The sequence below is a fragment of the Drosophila hydei genome, unplaced genomic scaffold, assembly GCF_003285905.1.
Source record: "Drosophila hydei strain 15085-1641.00,03,60 unplaced genomic scaffold, DhydRS2 tig00000232-arrow-arrow-pilon, whole genome shotgun sequence".
Classification (NCBI taxonomy): Eukaryota; Metazoa; Arthropoda; class Insecta; order Diptera; family Drosophilidae; genus Drosophila; species Drosophila hydei.
This window is the reverse complement of record NW_022045690.1, coordinates 1,258,188-1,274,133: the sequence shown is the minus strand read 5'-3', so window position 1 is coordinate 1,274,133 and position 15,946 is coordinate 1,258,188. Positions and strand designations below refer to the sequence as shown.

Below are 15,946 nucleotides of genomic sequence, written 5' to 3'. Positions count from 1 at the left end.
GTGGAGTAAAACTAACTTATTAATAATAATAATTGTTTCATGTGCGTTTGCTTGGCCAACTGCTCGTCTATTTGCTGGCCCGGAACATGTGTCACCGTTGCTGGATCACTCGGCGTCCACTCGCAGCGGGGCTTAAGTGTGTGTGTTTGAAAAATGATTTTTAGCAGCTTAGCCCAGTGAGCTGCACAGCAATCCATATGGCTGGGAAAACCCCGCCAACCCCCAAAAAAAATAACAAAAATAAAAACAATAACAGAAACCCAAACTAGTTTACGCTGCTGGATGCCCTTGCCTTTTAGCCAGGCTAAAATAGTGTATGCTCTACAAGCAACGCAGTTGATGGACTTAGTTTATTGGATTGTGTGCATATATAGTGTGATATATAGGAGATCTGTAAGTCAGGTATTTGAAGAAGCAGGGAAATTCTAGTTCTGCAACTCTTAGAGATTGAAATATGTCTGCTGCTCGCTCCTGTCTTCTGATTTGGCATGCTGCTCTTATAAGAATCTACACTAACTTTCATTTCTACAACAATATAAAGCCTATTTAAAGTCTGTAAAAATCTATTGTATGATATATATGCTGTTGGCTAGACTTGCAGAGTGGGCCCAAGTGAATTCACAAATCAGCAAGGTTTAACGCTCGATTTAGCTCGCTGCCACTTAGCAATTCCCAACTGGTTATAGCTCAACATAGAGTAACAAGGCAAATAGCAAAGTCTGTGAATGATGCAGCTGAACGGCTTTTGCAATAGCTCCACAGACAATCTGCTCACTTGACTGCTTTAGTAATATTCAACTAATATTTAGAGTTGACAAAATATATTAAAATATATATGTATATCAGAAAATGTAGTAAAAGATCTAACTATGAAAACTGCAATATATATATTAGCCTATTCTTAAATATGCCTTTAAAAAATATAAAAAATATATATGTCAAGAAACAGAAATTCTTACATTAAAATTGTAAATACTAAAATAATAAATCATAAAAAAAAAGAGTAATAATAAAATAATGCTGAAACAATCTTTTTCTAATATAAAACAAAATTTATAAGTGATAAAAAAATGTATAAAAATTGTATATGTAGACATTAGCTTTATATATAGTCTCAGTGATTAGTTGTCTAAGAAACCTAGTCAAGTAATTAAATACGTACAAAAAACGAATAAATTCCATATGAGGAAAGAGCATGCATGATTCGTACACAACATTTGGCGACTGATCGACTGTCCGAACGTCCGTCTGTCCGCTTGTTATTGTTGTTGCTTAACGACTCTTTACGACTGCTACCTGTTCGGCAAACGAAATGGATTGGAATGGAATGGAATGGAATGGCATGGCATGGAATGATGGTGTGCGGGTCGCTTAAGTGGCCGGCCTGCCGGTTGACCAGAGCCGCCGGAGACATTAATTTTATTGTTTAGACTGCGCGCGCGAGATCGAAATCTAGAGACTTGAGTGTGTTCTGTGTGGCGCGCAGTTATTGATAGTTTTAAATTAGGGTCAACAATGCGTTGGAGCAGCCAGGTTCAACAGTTGCCCGGTTGCACAGTGGCTCAGCGCTTGGCATGCTCCAGGTAGCAATTTCTTTTAATTACAAGCTCGGCTCTAAGCAGTCGTCGCCGCTGCAGGTGTTGCCAGGCAGTTAGCAGGCGCAACTAATGTCTAGATAATGGCTTCTACTGACCCCTTCGACCCAGCGACCAGCGACCCCCCAGCAGACACACGACCAGCTCCCGAGAACCTCATCCAGAAGCAATTGGGTTTACGGTGGCAATTTGTAAGTATGAGCCACAAAATTAAATTTTAAGCGTTTTCTCAGTTGGTGGCGGAAGCCACCAAATACACTTATTCATAACACACAGACAGAGAGAGCGAGAGCGAGAGAGAGAGAGAGAGAGAGACATATGTATATTGCTACTTTAATAGATTATGAAATAAAACAAAGTTTCCATAAACTGAACAAGCCTAAGCCGCAGCAAGGCCTTAATGCATCTTACATCATATTTGATAGTAAAAAATTTATGTGTCAGGCAGCAGAGGACGGCGCCAGCCTAATGAGGTATGTATATTCTTGAACAGGTTGCACGGTCGAGTCGATATGTCTGATCGGGATACTTTAAAGCTAATTTGATTAAAATTATTTTTAAATAGATAATGATCATTAATAAATTTAAGAGACAGACATTTTCTCAGTTAGAATCGTATAGATTCATACAAAAATCAAAAGAAACTCACTTTTCATCAGAGCATGAGTGACAGAGCATCTCCGATTCATATACGCCCGCTTAGCGCCTAGCTTATTTCCTTTTACAGACTGAATAGATAAGTAAACCAATCGACTAGAAGTACTAATGGAAACTTTAATTGAAAATGGAATTTAAAATATTTCCATAGAAACTAGAAATTTCTATTCGCTAAAATACGATTTGACTATAGTTAAGTCTGGGTTCATAGATGTGAGAAGGCATTGAATCTGAAGCATAAAAAGGTATCACACTGTCTGCTTATATGTATGCACTGTAGTCCTGCTGATCAAAAGATATTGTATCGCTATTATTCATATATCAGACACAGTTTACTGAAAGTATCTGAGAGAAAAGCCACAATCAAGGCAAATAGGTAGGAGTGCCCGACTAGGAGATACCCGCTTGTACTTATCCATAAATATATAAATATTTATATTGCCTGTACCTAAGAACTGCAAAGATTTTTGATCTGATTCGTTGAGTCTTTCACTTGATATGGATATATAATTTGTTATATCCCATTCCATACTCAAAACATATTGTAAGATCTTTGTTATTGGTTTTTCTTTTTATTAATCACTTCTTAAAGCTAGTTTAGTTTTTTCTTCATCTTCATCTTCTTTTTCATTTCATTTTTCGATTTTCTTCTGCTTTTTTATTTTTTTCTCATACATGTTCTAGAAAATATGAATTTGTTATTTTTTTATTTTGTTTTTCATTGCTTTTTTTGTTTTGTTTTGTTTTTTTCTCTCTTTGTTTTATACACCTTTGGATGTTTGTTGGTATTTTTGTTGTTGTTGTTGTTGCTGATGTTGTTGTTGTTATGTTGATGCTGTTTGTTCGTTAGCTTTGCTATTTCATTGTACAATAGTTGAATATATATGGGCACCAACAAATATGCCCGCTCGTATATATCAGTTTAATATAGGGTGTGTATAACGCATATTGTATATACTAATTATACATTATACAGTTTTCTATATCAGTTGTCTCTGCTCTATATATATATATATGCATCTTGTGTTCTATACATTGTTTCATTGTGTTGTTTTTTTTTTGTTTTCAGCTCTCCTTATATGCCAAAGTGCATATACGCTTAAGTTATATATGCTTGTATGTGGGCTATATATGCAGGTAGGACATGAACCGTAAAATAACAAAGAGTTGCATACAAAAAATATCATAGGAATACATGTATATCAATATATGTGTATATATGTTTAGGTAAGTTATATATTTCTCTTAGTTTCGTTTTCTTTTGATTCTCTTATATATTTCCTGGTATTCAGATGACAGCTCGAACCTTGAAATTATTGTTACGTCATATTGTAGATCCACGATCAATGCCTACGCAGCTATGTATCTGTGTGTATGGGTCTGTGTGTAGGTAGAAGGCAGCGAAAGGAAGGGGCATATGTACGTGTGTGTGTGTGTGTGTGTGTATGTGTTGATAAGTAACTTGATACTCACTAAATGGAAGTAAGATATATCTAGGTATATATGTCACGATTATACAATTTGTTTTCAACAGCTTTTTTTATATATCAGAAGACCAAGTTACCATTAAGTCGTTAGCTTTTAATCTTTATAAATATTTTAGAACAACGCTTGTTTGTGTGTGTGTGAGTGTGTGAGTGTGTGTATGTGTATTACACCCATATTGGAACTGTGGCAAAATCTTAAAATTGCCAAAGGCAAAACAACTTTTTATTCAGATTTATAATCACAATTCATATCATGATTTCGGCTCAACGTGTAAACGTAGCACTTATGTGTGTGTGTGTGTTTAGGTGTGAGTGTGTGTGAGTATATAACTGTTTAGCATACATTTAGGCTTTGCAGCCATATTCAATAATTGAATACATGTACACATACATATATATATATATATATATATATATATATATATATATATATATATATATATATATATTTCAATCATCGTATAAACGTTGCCAATGTGTATTTGTGTGTGTGTTTTTATAACTCTTAGTAATACAACAATTCATTAATTTCAGCCAATCATCAGCATTCTGTTTGCCTTAGCCTAGCATAGTATACATACATATATATACTATGTGTATGGGTATATAGATATATATATCTTTGGTTGTGTTGGGGTTTTTGTTATAGCCTTAGTAGGGATAAAGATTTTTGCGTTTCAGCTCCATGTCGAGATCGGCCAGCTGCTGCAGGAAGCCATCATTTGGTCGTATTTCACGGCGCATGCGCACCGTGCGTATCGCGTCTACGGCGGACATTTTGCGGCAGATCATGAGATAGGCCAGCACGCAGGTGGCCGAGCGTGACATGCCCACCAGGCAGTGCACCAGGATCTTGCCTAAATAGTGTATGTGTGTGAGAGAGAGAGAGAAGAAGGCTTACTTCAATGTATATTGGGCTTAGTTTCGCTACTCACCGCCGCTGCTGATGGCGCTGTCTATGAATTTGGCTGCCACATAGAAGTAACGGGATATATCTGTCGTTGGCGCATCGATCATGGGGAAGCCCATATATCTAAAAAAGCAATCCTTATGTTGACGTCTGGACACACAGCAACAGCAACAACAACAACAACAACAACAACAACAACAATGGACCACACAGAGTGAAAGATGAAAGATGATTGTGCGTGTGTGCGTGTGTGTGCGCGTGTGTGTATGTATGAACAAAGATGTATGCATACATATAAACAAAGTAAGTGTGCGGTGGAATAAATAAAAAGAGAAAAAGAAATTTCGTTTTTTTTTTGTTTTGTTATAATTTAGAAAGTGATAAACCAAAATGGCAAAATCGATAAATTGATATATGGAACTGTGGCATGATCTGTGCGCCCCATTGCCAGTTGCCAGTTGCAGACTCACCTAATGCTGGGCATATCCCGATAGTAACTGTGTCCAGTATCCACCTGGCCATAGCGACAGCCCTCCGCAGCGTTCAGCACGTGCGTAATGCCGGCCATACGCAAATAGGTTTTGTTCTTGGCCGCCGCGCTAAACAGAACAAGAGAGGGAGATAGTATTAAAAGAGATAAGGACTAAGAGAGAGAGAGAGAGAGAGAGAGGGAGACATACGCATCGCCTATGTAAATGCCCGGATAGACTTCATCACAGTCAACATCGTGTATGGCGCACTCGGCACGTCGCAGGCCAGGCAGCGTCCGGCAGGGCGCCATCGAGTAGTGCAGCACGCGCTGTAGCTGGCGACCCGTCGTCTGTTCCGAGGTTTCCAGGCGGCTGGGCGACTGCAAGCAAAGCATTTGATTAAACTCAAATCAGCTGAGCATCGGCTGGCATTAGTTAACATGCGAAGTTGGGTTAGATTAAGCCGAACTCAATCTCAATCGTTAGGATATGTTAAAGATAAAGCGCAGCTCCAGATTTAGAATGTGCACTATATAGATCTATATATCCGAAAAATGTAAGTTCATAAAGTTTCATGTCTGCCTTATATATGAAGTTCATTTTAAATACGTTTCTCAAAAATGAAAATATTTAAAAATTTTAATTGGTATAAAAACAAATTAAAAATTAAATTTAAAGCTTGCACCCATAATAGCTGAACGAGGAGACTATAGAAATTATTTCATAAGCGCATCAATGTCTTTAATAATTATTTATAATTTTTAAAAAAATTAAAAAAATATTTAAAAATTATAAATAATGTGACTAAGAATATGAGAAAAGCTACCTAAAAATACATATCATCTTAATTATATGGGCTAAGCTGTAAGCTGATTGGGGCTTTCTTAGTCTATAGCTCTAGTATGAACTCTAAGTACTGTTATATCAGCATGCATGCCATGCACATTAAGTCGGAAGAGCTCAGGCATGATGGAGTATGATAGGCATAATTTGTGCTCATCTGGAATCTGTAGTTTATTTATTTCCATATGTAAATTTTGTGGTTTTGGCAGCGGAGTTTATTTATGGGCATCAAGTTCAGGCTAGGCCAGGTCCTTTGTGCGGCAGCAGGGGCAAAAGCTTGGCCAAGCAAATTGATGGCAGAGGCGAAGGTCGTGCCAGCTTCAAGCGCCTCGTCCTCGTCGTTTGTCAATTTCAGGGACAGTCGCCAAAGTCAATGGGAAAAGTGAATGTGAAACTTTTTGCCTCTTTTCTCCCATTTATTTATATATATATTTTATATATTTTTTTAGTTTTGCTTATCGGTTGTCTGCTTTGTCATAACATATTCAAATGAAATCAGCGACAGCAAGGCGCCCACAAGACTTGCGGGTGGGCAGCAGGCGGGCCAGGAACTGTTAGTGACAGCTAGAGAAGCGACCAAGAGAGAGAGAGAGAAAGAGAGTGGGAGAAGGGAGGTTGAAAACTTTTACTTTTTGTCGCGGCATTCGACCCTGAGCAGAACACAAAAACCGAAAGCAAAAGCGAAAATCATCAGAGCAAAAGTTCTTTCACTTTTCTGTTGGATTTTGATCTATTGTGACTGATCTCTGGCACACACACAAACACACAAGCATATATATACACGACATGACACGACACAACAATCTTTATATATATGTATATATATATTTCTTTAATAGATACATTTGCATATCTTAGACGCTTATTTATACACAATCTGAACATTTTGTATGTTCAGCTAGAAGATTTATGGCCAGCACAGCAAAAGCTATGAGTCTATGGAATATTTATCTTAAGTTAGATTTGGCCAAGGCCTCTGTCTTTATATTTATATATATACATAAATTTATATATATATTTTGTTTTTTGATTGGCAAAATGTAGTTGCAAGCATCTTAATGGGAATTGTTTAGTTGGCCAAAGCAAGTGTGTTGCACACACAAACACACACAACGAACGACATTTCACAACACTGGACAGCATGCTTTGCGCTTTGGATCGCAGGCAAAAACAAACCTGATAATAGTGCGGACTATATCTATCGCCAATGCTGCTGCTGTATCTGTCGGTGAGTAGCTGCAAAACAGTTCATGAAGATCAAGAGGACAAATGAAAAATATAATCAAAACAGTGTTGATAAACGCATAATAGTTAAGGTAACATATATAGATTATGGGTTAACCTAAGAAGCAAAAATATTTGGATATCTTAAATAGTGTAAGTTGAGTAAATATGCGACTGCAAAGAATTATAGGAAAATATAATCCAAGTAGTGTTGATAAACGTAAAATAGTTGAAGTTTAGATAAAAGAACAACATTTGCATATCTTATTGTCATAGATTGATTAGGTCTATCATGAATTATATAAGCAAAATATAAATAGAAGTGTTGGAAAACGTATGATATTTGAGGAAATATATCTAGAGTATGGGACAACCTAAGAAACGTAAACATTTGGATATCTTATACTATTTAACAATGAATTATAGAAATTGAATAGTCACAGTAGTGTTGATAAACGATGTGTTATAAAATAAAAAACGTAATAGTGTTGGAAATTGTATGATAGTTGGGAAATCATATGTTATATATAGTATGGAAAAAACTTGAATACATAATAGAATATGGTACAATACTGCACTATGACAAAATAGAACAATAGTGTTGGATAACGTTGTTGGAACAACGCTTAATTTGGTAAGAAAAAGTTGACAGAGCAATTAACATTTTTCTTTTATCACTAATAAGCTTCTAAAGGTATTTTTTTACGGTTTATCTAAAGGTTGAATTTCTAAATTTTTTTGTTATTTCTTAAGCTCTAAAAAAATTTGTAATATATAGAAATAATAGTGTTGGGGAAAAGCTTTATATATAAGAAAATGTTTGGACATCTTAAGTAAGACATTTTTACTCTTAATATTATAAACACTATTTATATTTTATCGAAAATTAAAATTTGTATTTTTTTGTCTACAAAAGACTTAAAAACAAAATATTTTGCTTAATTTAGTAAGAAGATATTGCATAAAATTATAATTTGATCAGCTCAGATAAGTGGTTAAGTAAGCTCACTTCAAACGCTGATGGTAAATCATATTATAAACGGATTTCAAATTTGATACAGCGATAAAGCTAGAAGAAAACTGACAAGCGTTGCTAAATTTAGCAAAATACATTAATCTTGATCAATGAGCATTACGAATAGAGCGAAAACTCTATAATTTATAGCTATAATTAGATGCAATGGCCAGAAAACAAGCTGAAATTTGTGACGCTTTTGAACGTATTCAATGTGACGAATATCGAAGTACGTATAGCCCACATCGTTGTCTAGTAATAGCTAAATTTAAATCAGTTTCGAATGGATGATATAGTATAGATAGAAAATGTTTGTCTGAGGCCAAATTGCAGGTGGCTGAGTGCGGAGGCTGCTGCGGACAGGAAGATGAGAGAGAACCAAAGCATTCCTTGCCTTCAGGTGTGCAAAGGGGCGTTGGCGTTGGCGTTGGCGTTGGCGTTGCCATTGCCGTTGGCTTTGCTTTTTGGCCACTGCCGACGCCTTGACCTTGTTCCGCTAAACACAAACAACAAGATATATGCAATATATATAAAGTCTATAAATACAGAGAACGCACAGCAATGAACGCTTTCGACACATTCTTTCGTACGCTTGGAAATATTATGAAAAATCTGAAAATTGTGCTTCACAAATTGATTTGATTTCTGTGCTCTGTGTTCTGTGTCGCCATGAGTCACGGGGCCGAGTGCTTGGCTGCCCGCATGCCACAGCAATTAGCTGGACTTAGTCAGTGATTAAAAGGCAAATAGAAACCCAATCAACTTTGTGATTTGCTCAATCTAATCACGTATATTTAGAATTTCATTTTCGTATTTTCTGTTCGCTTTTATTGGCACTGGGCCGCGAGCCCAGTGTCGTTCGTCTCTCGACGCTTTTAATAGACACACCTGTGTGTGCATGTGTGTGTGTGGCATAGTTGATTGCTGTCGCAGATAGAGATAAAACAACAAGAGACACGTGCATGGCCACATTGTTGCATCTATTAGTCAGTGGGTCGCCGCCATATTGATGTGGGCTAGCATTTAACCCAAGTCTGGCATCGTTCTGACACCGAACCCTTCCCATCCCATCAGGCAGAAAGTGTGTCAGGTCGGGTCAAGCGTTGTCCACTTGCTCAACTGCAATGCAAACTGTTGCAACGCTCTCTAGAGGTTGGTTGGTGTCGCATAGGCTTGCCTGGCCTGCCTGCAGCAACGACCGGCCAACACCTGACACCAGCCACCAGGCCACATCAATTCAAGACAATTTCATGGAGCAGCAACATCTCTGAGTTTACACTGAAAGCTCAGCTAACGAAGAGGTCCTTTGGGCTATCGTTTAGCCAAGCTACTTGTTTGAGCATAAAAAGTAATGCCCCAGCCATTCGCTTGAGCGATATAGTAGGCGGTTCCAAGCTACGTAACATCCCTTCAAATCGCTTTCATAAGCATAACTCGAGTACTATAGAAGCTGAAATTTTCAATTTGTTTACGCAGCCTCCTATCAAGCATATTACAGCTTTTACCGAATTAGGTGCTTTAAGAAATTTGCCATAAAATTTAAGAGCAAAGATAAATGAATTTTGAAAAAATATTATAAAAATCAGTTAAGTTTCCACCGATCCTAAAAGTATTTCCAGTCAACATTTTAGTAAGATCTAAGCATAGATTCGAGAGCTTTAAAAACAGTTTTAGAATTTGTGCATTGGCTAAATAAGACAATTACCGAGTCTAGTTATAGTTATAGTCTAGTGTTAATTATAATTATAGCTAATGATAAATGTGTGAAACTAAATAGGGAAGAAAGTAGATGTTATCCCCAATATAAAAACAAAAAGAAAATATTTTAATGCAGAAAAGATTTTTGAATAAAATTTGATGCAGTTCAATAGAAACGCTTTATGTAAAGAAGTTGTAGCAATTGGAGCAATATTGCCTATATCATATATATATATATTTTATATTATTTACAATTTATATGCAAATCATTCAAGCGAGACAAGATTACTAATTCTTGTTCAAATAAAATTTGAAAAATTTGAATAAATGTTCAATTATATACATATATATATATATATATACATATAAATAAATATGTATTCCTGCACTTTAAAAACTACTTAGCACTTATAAAGAATTTGTATATACATAAATATAATTTGTTGATCTCATTTACTGTTGGCCTTATTTCACACAAAGTGGGAAATTCTCAAAAATGATTATTCGAAATTCTTGAATAAGTGTGAGAAATCGCTTGGCATGCTGAAAATATTTAGCTATGGGTAAATTGCATTGGCCTAATAAATGAGAAACGAGAGGAGTGAGTGAGAGAGACCCAGAGAGAGAGAGAGAGAGAGAGGGAGAGGAAGACGAAAAAGTTTAGAGACTAGAGAGATAGTACAGTGGGCTAGTTACATGTTTCAGTGAGCCAAGCTCTTGGCAGCATGGCTAACACATATATATAACAATTTCCACCGCAAGCATTCACAATTTGGCCCAGAGTGCAGCGGCATGGTTGACGCAGGCAGGAAAAGGACAATCGAGAATGCATTGACATGCAAAGCTTGCAGACAAATTTATTGATTAAACAGGCCGTCAAAAGACGCGCCAAAGGTAATAAATAAATAAATAAACAAAAGGCATCGCAAATTATTAAATATATCTCGACTGAGAGATTTGTTAATGCGCCGCGTCAAGCGACATCACGTGCGATGGCAAGGAAATCAGCCGAAAGTTGGCAGCTATAAAAATTTTGTCGCTCGCCTGCCCAATGAGTCAGCGACTCGAAAAATGTGAAAAACCTAATGAAAATTGTGCAAATTTAATGCGCAGTAGTTTTTAATTTGCCGTTTAAGGTGTGCGCGTTGGGCAGTGGCGAGCGAGGCAGCGGGGCAGCGGGTGTGTGGAGGCAACTGGTAGACAGCTCATCAAATTGTCTATTTATTGTTCAGCAAGTTATTGTTGTTGTTGTTAAACAATCTATGCATTAAATGCATTGATCAAGGCCAATAGGGCGCCCAAAACGAGGCGCGTTCGAAGCTTGTGACGTGAACTGATTGAATGGCTGAAGCTAGAGATGAGCACGTGACACGAACGTGAGTTGAGCCAACGAACTGTCTGCGATAGTTAAGCTATTGTTTCCTTGATTTTTCTATATGTTTGATGGATTTGTTACGTCAATAAAATATTGTAAGCGAGGGCAGTTTGAAAGTTTTAAGAAAGAAAATAGAGGTTGGAAATATATTTAATATGAATAAAGTTAATATATAAGAATAACTGCAAATCAATTTGACTTCGGCTTTGTGAGTATTTTTTTAATATTATATACTGATAGTAAATAAAAAAATAAGGTAATAGATAAAAAAAAAAGATATATATAAAATAAAAAAAAAAACAAAAATATTTTTAAAAATGTCAAAAAAAATTTAAATAAAAATAGAAAACTCTAAAATCATTTTGAAATGAAATATATAAATATATATTGTATGTTATTTTTTAAATATAAATATAAAACTTTTCCTTACTTCAGACTGTCAATTAATTTTGCAAAAATATAAACTTCAATTCAGACTTCTTTGATTCAGCTTGAAATGTTGAGCTCAAGTCGATTTGAATACTATAAACATAGGAACATCTGAAGTATTTCTATGATTAGAGTACTCTGAGTACTTTGAATGTCAAAACACTCGAGTGCACATCTCTATTTGAATGCTTCGAATACTCGAGCTACTTTAGAATACTCCAAAGAGACAATTTGAGTCGCTGACAGACAACATACACAGATGAGATGATCTTTCAGACCGTTTGACTGCTTCGAGTACTTTGAATACAATGAGTACTATGGCCGTAGCTTGGGAAAATACTTGCAGAGCCTTGAATGAATACGAATTACCTTTTCGAGCTGTCGCCGAGTGTGTGTGGCTAGCTAACTGATTACATTTTTGGTGATAATTGTTTTTCTCTTCTTGTTGTTAGCAGTATTATTATTATTTGTATTAGACAATGGCTTGGGCAATAACAATAGCGACAACAATTCGCTTTCAAGTGGCCGCTCGGCATGTTTGCCTTTCGCTTTTGCTCAATGAGGCGCAACAGCTGCCAATCGACGACCGTTGGCGATGGCGATGCTACACGCCCACATTGAGCGCCCACATGATTGTTAAGTGTCTATATATAGGCCATATATAGGCAGATATATGTGTGTATATATATATATATATTTATATATCTGTGTATATATAGAACACACTGGCAGGCCGGAGATGTACAACGCTCTATCGATCGTTCAATTAGCGCGCTCAGCGCCTGACACTGAACCAAGCCAACTCAACAACAGCATTGACAAGCAGCAGTGACATTGACATTTCAGCCAAAGCGATTGGGCTTTACACACATACACACACATATATATATATATACATATATATTTATATATAATGGTATTTTTTCCACATTTTTTCCATGTGTTTTAGATGCCTTTTTAATGCACATTACACGGAAGCAGCCAGCGGCTGCCCAATTAAACGCACGCCCCTGTAATGGGTGGGGCGCTGGGCGGTTGGGGAAATCTTCGTTCGCTTCGCTGGCCAGCGAAACGCAAATTCTGCGCCGTCTGTTGTCGCTGTCAATTGAATTCATTTTGCATTCAACTGGCTCTTCTGTTTTCAAGTTCAATAGCTGCGACTCCAAGTCGACGTCGACGGCAATATGTTTGATTCACGCTGGATTAGCCTCGTCGTTGTGCCCACCCACTCCCTCAGCCCACCCCTCTAGTAATAGAGGCTTTCTGCTTCTTTTTTACAGCAATTTTCGTTGGTAATTAAGTTAATTGGCCCACGCGACGTATGAGTAATCTGCTTAGGCTTAGCCCCAAAAGCCTATTACATATATCCGTTTTTTCCTTTTTGGGTCAGTCCACAAATGCAATAGCCGCACTGCAGCCGAGGCCCATCCAAGCCGTGGCAAGCGTGTCAAAATTGGCAGTGCAATTGAATAACACATTGCCCCACATTCAGCCACACACAGAGAAGTTGAGATTGGCTTGAGGTAAAAGTGATTTGGCATAACAACAATTTTCAAGAATTTATACATATATATCTAAGTGTTTATACAGAGGCTTGTAAATATACATACTTGGGCTATTTAGAATACTAGGCTAACGCCAAGCTAAAACGCTGATCGACTTTGTGATGCCCTGACTGCCCGACTAGGGCATAGCTTGACCGTCTTGGGTAGGCAGCGAGTGGAATACTTTGGGCGAATCTAATTAAAAATTACAGTTGCTTTAGCTGACAAAAAGCTTGAGCTTTGTATAGACTTGAATCGGTTTTCTGATCATGGAACGAGTGATCAATGATTCTTAATACAATCAAGCTAAAAGGATCCCATTGAAGGACTTCTAAGTGGCTGTAGGTCCTGTAGGGTGCGAGTTAAGCGTGTTTATTTAAATGAAGATGGACGAACGGACAGACTAGCTGTTAGCTCTAGATCTGCTCAACTATAGAGCCTGCTTTATGGACTTGGCACCAATCTCTTTGCTATCGCTGACTAATTAAGACTAAGACTGAGTCAGACAAAATTGAGCTTACAATATAAGGCGAATAAGTAGATTAACTTAACTTAAGTAGGAAACATTCGCTATGAGAACGAAGATTCTAAGGGCTATAAACAAAGCTAAAAGCCACTTGGGTATTTCTAAAATACTGCAAAAATACTGCATCATATGAAAGCCAATGCGCTGTGATCTGCAGCTTGAGCTAAGATCGAAGCTTCATAGAAACTTGAGCCAGCTGAGAATGTATATAAATAAATAGTACAGCTGCGCACATAATACAAATAGCATAAACAAATGCTCGCAGAGCTTATCAACAAATAAGAAATGAAAACTTTGGCAAGTTTCAAATTACGCGCCCAATGCAACGGAAATGTTTGCATTAACTGCAAATAATTGCGATTGTTGTATATATCTAATATATATGTGTGTATATGTGTGTGTGCGCGTGTGTGTGTGTGTGTCAAGCATTGTGCTAAAGGCACTTGAACTTTGGATTTGCATTCGCATTTGAGAGGCCTTGCTGAGCTGAAAGGGCCAAAGGGTGGCGTGGCATGTTTGATGGCCTGGGCGTGTGCCAAGGCTCTGCATACACAAGGTGGCTGCTGGAATATGACACACAAACACACACTCACACACACACACACACACACACACACACATGTGTGTACAGGTGAAGTGGGCAACGGTTATGTGGAAATGGCCTTTGCCTTTGCAACTAACACAGCCTCCAAATTGGGTCAGCCACATGCATATGCGCTCAAGGTCATTCTGCAGTTGACGCTGATGCTGACACAGCAGCGCCCAGCATCCAGCAGCCTCAGCATGGCCAGAGTTGTGCCTAGTGCACGGAGTAAGGGATTTGGGAACAGGTTGCACTTGACTTTTTCAATTTTGCTTTGAGCCACTTACCGCATATCTCCATGACATCTTAATAAATTGCTGTGTGTGTGTGGGTGTGTGTGTGGGTGTGGGTGTGGATGTGTGACTGGCTGGGTGTGTGCGTGTGTTTGGCTCCTTGTTAGCTGCCTCGTTGCCTGCTGCCGCTGCTCTTGGTCCTGTTTCCTGGTCGGCGCTTCGTTCGTTGCTCCCGCTACGCGTTGCTGTGGCTACCTTCGCTGTTTGTTTGTGTTCAGGTGTTGAGTAAATATAAATAATAGATGATAATCGTTAACAGCAACAGCAACAGCAACAGTCTGCACTGGCGTCGAATGACAACAAATCTATTCGATGCACACACTCGAAAAAAATTGTATAAAGACGAAATATGGACCAGAACGCACCTTTACTAAGACACACGTCTCCGACTCTTATATATATACACAGATATATATATATATATACATATATATTTATTAATTATATATATATATATGTGTGTGTATGAACAGCTCAATTGTATGGAATTCTCAATAAATATATTATTCTTTTGATTTCAATTTATTTTCTTATTTATATATATATGTATATATATATATATCTATCTATATAAATATATATAGCTGTGTTTTACTCTTGAATTCTTCTGTTTTAGCAGCGCCCAGTTCTCGGTTTTATTTATTTTTTGCGTTCTGGCGACGGACTTTTTGCGACTGATTTGCAAAGCGGCTTTCGCTTTGGGGTTGGTTTTTGTAGGCGTCCGAAAGCTCCGTTCGGGCCACCTCCGTCCGAGCGTCGGTGACGTAGGCGAAGAGCTTTTTGCCGACGCGCTTTGGCTTTGCTGACTGCACGTGGTGACGCTGATGGACCCTATAGAGAGAGGGACAGAGAGAAAGAGAGAGAGCGAGGCAGATGGCGAGGGAGAGCGGCACAAGAGAGCCGCCCACTTACGCATATGTAAATATTTTGAAACGAGTATTTTAGAAATATATTTATTTTGCTCGCTAATGAAAAAGCAAATGTCTATGAGGGAACGAAAGAGAGAGAGAGAGAGAGAGAGGAAAGGTGGAAAAGCTTTTAGCAAGCAGCAGTAACAAAGTTGGTCAACTGTAACGTTTAGATATATACATATATATCTGGTACATTGTGTAAAAGTTCCGCAACGCAAATTCAAGATCAACCCACAGACATGATTCACGCAGAGGAAATCTCAGGCAGAGCTTTACTGTGAATGAATGCATTGGATTGAGAGCACTTTATGGAAATTTCATTTATGAATATTCTACAGAATATGCGCCTTGATTAATTGCGGCGAAAATAGATTCAGTAGAGCGCG

General features: G+C 37.7%; 1 protein-coding gene across 5 annotated transcripts; it reads right to left on the bottom strand.

Moving 5' to 3' along the window:
* Nucleotides 1–4,200: 4,200 nt before the first annotated feature.
* Nucleotides 4,201–15,185, bottom strand: LOC111600207 (dual specificity protein phosphatase 3). Of its 5 annotated transcripts, none has more exons than XM_023316224.2 (7): nucleotides 15,015–15,185; nucleotides 14,644–14,849; nucleotides 7,139–7,198; nucleotides 5,330–5,499; nucleotides 5,120–5,248; nucleotides 4,675–4,799; nucleotides 4,201–4,596 (listed from the first exon to the last, which is right to left on the bottom strand). In XM_023316224.2, exons 2-7 carry the CDS (start codon nucleotides 14,659–14,661, stop codon nucleotides 4,391–4,393), a joined length of 708 nt encoding a protein of 235 aa, XP_023171992.1. In that variant the 5' UTR covers nucleotides 14,662–14,849; nucleotides 15,015–15,185; the 3' UTR covers nucleotides 4,201–4,390. The 5 variants fall into 5 exon arrangements, with proteins under 5 accessions (XP_023171992.1, XP_023171994.1, XP_023171993.1 ...); XM_023316226.2 differs by having other exon boundaries at nucleotides 4,675–4,772; nucleotides 15,015–15,180; XM_023316225.2 differs by having other exon boundaries at nucleotides 14,644–14,844; nucleotides 15,015–15,084.
* Nucleotides 15,186–15,946: the final 761 nt, after the last annotated feature.